This window comes from Augochlora pura, chromosome 2 (assembly GCF_028453695.1).
Source record: "Augochlora pura isolate Apur16 chromosome 2, APUR_v2.2.1, whole genome shotgun sequence".
NCBI classification, from domain to species: Eukaryota; Metazoa; Arthropoda; class Insecta; order Hymenoptera; family Halictidae; genus Augochlora; species Augochlora pura.
This window is the reverse complement of record NC_135773.1, coordinates 18202264-18208458: the sequence shown is the minus strand read 5'-3', so window position 1 is coordinate 18208458 and position 6195 is coordinate 18202264. Positions and strand designations below refer to the sequence as shown.

The window sequence follows — 6195 nt, the reverse complement described above, 5'->3', positions numbered from 1 at the left end:
TCATCGCCCCTTCTCCAGTCACTTACACGTCATTCTAGAAAAACCCATTGTTGAAGAAAATTGAAGAGAAAATCGTTGAAGAAAATATTTGTTTTATGAGACAACTTTTCGAAGATGTACCTAAGGGTAACGTTTCCTTCCATAGAAACTTTTGCCCGTAAAATTTCCATGGTACCGTACAATATAACAAATAGTTTGCAAGAAGTGACGCACTGAGATTTATCATTTTGCACTGATATGCATAAATTTTATATAAGAGATACTGAAGGTGAAATTCTCAAATTTGGTCAATCTACAAGTGCATCAGATTTGAAAACATTCTGTCTGTCGACGAAGTTATTAAGGAGGAACTTTTTCCTATACAAAACTCTTCTTCCGATTATACATCCCTAAAAATGGGATCAATCAATTTCTCTCCAATTGTTTCTCAGTTTGTAAATAAAAATGGACAATTTAAGAAGAAGATATGTGATTATTCGAGCTTTACAGCTTATTTTTATAGTTATTCACAGTCGCAGCTATAATTATCCATTTTTGTTTAAAAGCTGTGCGACAATTATCTCATCTGTAAACGAAAACCAATCTTGATTTCTGTATCGTAACTGTAACAAAGTAATAATCTTTTACGTAAATCTACATAAACAGCAATTATGTTCTCATCGAGTACGTTTCCGTCATTCCTAGCAATGCCTTGTTGCCATTTATCAAATAGTTCGTGTAGAATGAGTCATTAGGACAATGAAGGCAATATAATTTCTATTAGGGCCATGATGGCCTCGAAAGTCTATTTAAATGCGCTTTGTAAATTCTTTGAACTTTCTACGCTGTTAATTTCAGGACACTGTCCTCGGGACATCATAGCCCAGGAATTCACCGAACTCGCCATTCTCTCGGTTTTCGCGCGTCATCCGAGTTTCCGCTCCTACACAAATCTATGAAAATCTATTAGGACGCCACATGCACTTCTCCATATGTAACGCATTTGTTACGAGCCTTTACACATTTTCGTAGCAAACGCTCGATGCGCAAATGTGTACGCCCGCGTGATTTCGGTCGACGAACCTGTCTGCGCATTTTCCGCGGTATTTTTCCTCAAATTAAACACCTACGCGAAGCGTTTACGTAATAGGTTCGGCAGTTCGTTGCCTATACGACCTCGGTTAACGAGGAAGCAGATAATAATTTTCTCGATCCCTCACCCTGTGATTTTTCTAACTTCTGCGTCTGCTTAATGCTTCTTGAAGTATTTTACAAAAATTTCAAAGACTCTCTACTTTAGGAATCAACAAAGAGTAGAAAGTCTTTGAAGTCCTATTTCGAGAAAACTTTCCCTAGTCCGAACGAAAGTTCCTTTCGCATCGTACCTTAAAATTTTCCACTTTATTTATCTTCAGTGACATCGTATATAGAAGTTTGCTATTTGCTGGATGACTGTTTCTTTTCAGTGTGTTTCTGAACATTAAGTTGCAGTTCTTCGCACAAAGTAACAAATTTCCACAACAATTTCAAAAGGCACATAAGTAGCAAAAGTCTGCCGGATAAGAAGATACGTTGCAACATCGGATTTGTGCAATCGTGATCGAAAGGATCTCGCGAAATCGGTAAGGACTTTTGACCGACGAACGTCTGCGAGAAATTATCGAGCGAGTCAAAGAACGAGGACCATCGAGCGTAATCGATAATAGTTCGTTGATCCCAGAACAGCAATGTATTTTTCAGGGTTAGCGTTATCTCGCGAAAGTGTCACGCTCGCGAAAAGAAAAGAGGCGATCGATCAACGCGATAACATCGGCGGCACCGCGAACGTCAACACCGAACGATAACGACTAACATCGTTCGTGATTTCCCGATAATACCAGCTGGACAACCACTGTCGAGTCTTTTTATATATTTTGTTTTTTTGGAAATTAAGGCGCAAAGATCAGAGAGGCAGGGCACGACCGATAAGTCGGCTTTTTTGCCCGATGATTGCAGATAATCGATACAAGGGAATCGCGCGGCTCGGTCATTAGACTCGAAACTCTGACGCGTAATTACCAGATTGATATTGAACCGCGATTGAGGGAAATTCCGCGAAACTGATCGTTCGCAAAGTGCCTGATATTTTCGATTAATGGCATCTGATTTTCATTTTGAGTAATGAGAATGCGAATCAAATGTGTAAGGAACGATACGAATAAGAAATTAGTAACAGTTTTATTTTATTTCTATTAGAAGAAAGACATGTTTCTCTTATTTTAGTAAAAAATCGATGGGCCATGGTCTATTTCTAACTATGCACATTAGTAGCTAACGTTTCAGGAACACACGTTCGATCAAATAGAATTCGCCACGGATGCTTCTGGACTGCCGGATTATTTTCACGGATCAGAATTTCTTGCGGCGGCTCATTAACGATACAGATTTCTGGCCAGCACGATGAGAAAGTTGAAAACGGGTCGATCTTTCGACAGCGAAGGAGCATTAACTTCGGTAACACACAGTGGCGGGGATCGGTTTTATAATCGGGCAACGGAAGAAGTCAATGCTCCTTCGCGATGCAGAATTCCAGCTTCCTCTTCGCATTCTCTCTCTTATATCAATTCTACAAATTGAATACACGATACCTCGGTGACTGGATCACGTTTCGCCGAATTACTCCTTCGTCTCTTTCTCCCACGATAAATTTATTTGTTTCCTCATTCGAGATTATCTGTTATCTCTCTTCAACAAAAAAAGTGGCTCCACGCTACCTCTGTCGGTGCCGATATAAAAAGAGGTCGTTGCCACCGAGTCATTGTTGCGTATCGGGTGATTTACCACCACGTGAAAAACCACATCGCTTCGGATTCGAAACTTTTCACAAATTTTAACAAACAGCATAGTTGCAGTTACCAAAAATCTTAAGCGTCCTCTTAATGAACATATATACAGTTGTGATTGTTACACTTGACGAAATAAATGCTGTTTTATACAAATTTTTAAAATTGCGTACGAAAATACTAGTCTACCCTCGCTAATACTTCGCAATCTCATGGAGCGAATTAGCTCGTCTCTCCTTATGAACTTCATTCGACGAATTAATTCGTCTGTGCTAGTGAATTTCGTGGGACGAGTTAAGTATCACTATCGCTGCATTTTACACGGAGAGTAACAATTCAAAACTAGTCCAAACTAGTTCCACAATGCTACTTTGTAGCTAGATCAAAAAACTCTTCATCAATGATCTATATAGGGTGCCTCAAAATTCTAAATGGGAGCTAGAATAAACATAAGAGAGGGAATACGTGACGTATAAATGTTATCGATCACCCGAATGACTTTAAATTCGATACACCTGTTGGTATGAAGATAACTGAAATTTATGCAACTTAAAAATATATATAGAAATAATAGAGCTGATACGATTCTAAATTGTTCGTTCAACTTTGTAGCTTGATTGAGGTATTCATTTTTTGTGCTATGCACCGGGTGTTCCAGAGTTATAAATGCAAAATTAAAGAATTCTTGAACTTAAAATTAATTGCTAATTCTAGAAAATAATGTTAACTGCAACAGATATTAAAAACAGAATAATTCGTTTAAACCAAGAGGAACTAGAAACTAATCGAAATTAATAGAAACTAGTAAAGTTTCGTGTAAAGTCCTGTTGGTAACGCTCCTCGTGATACGAAAGTGTTAACGTGCTAACGTGAACTAATGGCCCGAAAAATTGTGTTTTGAGCATGTTCTCACATGTGATCAATAATTCAACCGTGTTACATTTATAAAGTATCTTTTTAGTAAATGGTCCCCGTAATGCTAGCAACGTCAACTGCATCTGCTACATCTGGTTGCCATTCTACAGGGGCTGTCTCATGTAACTTGAAATTATGATAAAATGTTAAAAAGTAACAAACTCGTCTGAAATAGTTGTGGAAATATAATGACATGATAAAATTAAATACTGAAAATAAAATACAATATGTTTTTATTTGATTTTGTTGTTCATGTTATTTAAATTTGCATATATATAAATATATATATAAATATATATATATATATATATATATAAATATTTATATATTTATATCTATACAATGCATAATATTATTTTATGTAAAATTGTAAAAAAGGGAATGCATAACAAGTATATGTTATTTGTAGAAGACTAATCCTGATCATATATCCTTAGTAAAATATAGAAAAAAAAGAAAAATATCTCAATATAAAGGCAACAGAATAAAATGCACGGTTATCATTGTACTAATATCATGAAAACAATACTCATAAAATATTTACTTTTTTTAAGCAGTAAAACATTAGACATAATTGAAGTAATCCCTAATCCCTCTAGGATTATTAGAAATGATTTTATTCATTGGATGCCCAACCTATTTTTTCTAAAATTTTCTTTGCATCTGCAAATACTGTATCTTTTTCCTGCATACTATTTATTTTAAACACTAAGTTCTGCTTTTTGTAGTATTCAATTATGGGCAAAGTGTCCATAATGTATGTTTCATGCCTCTTTATTAATACTTCTTTGTTATCATCAGTTCTACCACTTCCTCCAGCACCACGTTTCAGGCAGCGTTGTGTGCATACTTCTTCACTGCATTCGCAGAACAATACTCCTTTTACTGTACATTTATCAAACATTGTCTGTAAATACAAAATATGTTAAGGTGAATTGGAATAGATAAAAATTTACTCTTTAATTAATTCTATTATCAATGATAAACATGTGAATACTATACCTCATTCCATCCATTCACGTTATCCTGATTTCGAGGGAAACCATCGATTAAGTATCTTTTGTGAGGACTATCATGCTTTTGCATGGCTTGCTCCAGAAGGCTGCAAGTGATTGCGACAGGCACAATCTTTCCATCACGAATAAAATTTTCTATCAATTCCCCGTACATCGAATTCGTGTTCTGACGTTCTTCTCTCAGCAGGTCACCAGCAGATAAATGCACATAACCAAATTCTTTCATAATGCATTGACCCAAAGTACCTTTTCCAGAGCCAGGGCCTCCCAGTATAAATAAAACCTCGTTTTTTGGGACTGTGGACATCGTGAATAATCGCAGTCCAGCTGTAAATACGTTTAACATAAAAATATGTCTTATCGTAAACGAAACATTAAACTTCTTTCACGACCGATCGAACAAGTCTTGTTCTCCATAGCAATATGGCGCCACTTTTAGTTTGCTTGAAGTTTTGTGATAATCAACTTTGGCTTGAACATTGTCAATTTACGTTCGACATGGATTGATCAATTATACAAGCGAAGTGCAATCGAATCAAAAGAACAAAACAATTCTTTTATGTGCAATATTTCGTCTATTTTACAACTACGGATATTTTTTACAATAAAAATGGTGCTCTCTATTCGAAATACAATTAGAAACTATTTAGTATCATCGACACTGACAAAAACATGAAATGGCGTTATTGTTAATTTCAAAATGTACATATTTATACCGTCGATAAATCTATTTTTATATTTTAAGAAAGGAATACTCTGGTTTCCTTTCAAATCACATATTTGCGATGTTATACATTGCGTCTTATGGCAAAAACGGCAAAAATCATTTATTCTCTTTATTTTCAACAATTTCATCTTGTGATTCGACATTTCATACATACATATCATATGCATATGTACTGCCCCTAGATGGAACGAAACTGCCCGAAAGGAGTCTCAGTCTAATTAGTTACTAATTGCATAGTATTTTTGATATACTGATTGAAGTAGCAATATGTCAACGAATCATAATCCTATAATCGTTGATAAAAGACGACAGAAATAGAAAGCTAACGTAATCCATTACCGTAATAATTCAAAATAGACAATTAAGTTAGAGAAAATCTTCATACATTTTAATATGCATGTATATGTATACATACATGTTTAAATACAAATTCCGCAGTCTAATCATATAAACTATAAGGTTCTTTGCACGACAAAAATATAACATATGTATATATACTCTAAATTCCTTTGTTACTCCTTGTTATAAATTTGTATAACGTATACTTACGTATCTAAATGAACGAAGTAGCGTGGAGTTATTAAAATGTTTTTATAATGTTCAACAAAATTTTAAACAGTATCTTGACAAAATCAGGTTCATATGTACAACATTTTGTCAACTGTCACTGCACGAGAATGTAAGTCAATTACAGTCAGAGTCCGATGATAGCGGAACCGCATACGCGGCATACGGT

At 35.3% G+C, this 6195-nt stretch overlaps 1 protein-coding gene across 2 annotated transcripts; it reads right to left on the bottom strand.

Annotated features, from left to right (window-relative positions):
- Positions 1-2177: 2177 nt before the first annotated feature.
- Positions 2178-6163, bottom strand: Dak1 (cytidine/uridine monophosphate kinase Dak1). 2 transcript variants are annotated; one of them, XM_078189079.1, is made up of 3 exons: positions 6009-6163; positions 4719-5059; positions 2178-4623 (listed from the first exon to the last, which is right to left on the bottom strand). In XM_078189079.1, exons 2-3 carry the CDS (start codon positions 5037-5039, stop codon positions 4333-4335), a joined length of 612 nt encoding a protein of 203 aa, XP_078045205.1. In that variant the 5' UTR covers positions 5040-5059; positions 6009-6163; the 3' UTR covers positions 2178-4332. The 2 variants fall into 2 exon arrangements, with proteins under 2 accessions (XP_078045205.1, XP_078045195.1); XM_078189069.1 differs by lacking the exon at positions 6009-6163 and having other exon boundaries at positions 4719-5171.
- Between the last annotated feature and the right edge of the window lie 32 nt (positions 6164-6195).

What these genes read in the sequence shown, in the direction of transcription:
- Dak1 (XM_078189069.1), bottom strand. Translation starts at nt 5,078, where the DNA reads ATGTTAAACGTATTTACAGCTGGACTGCGATTATTCACGATGTCCACA. An exon ending in ACGTGAATGGATGGAATGAG is followed by an intron (nt 4,624 to 4,718) that starts GTATAGTATTCA and finishes TTGTATTTACAG; the next exon opens with ACAATGTTTGATAAATGTAC.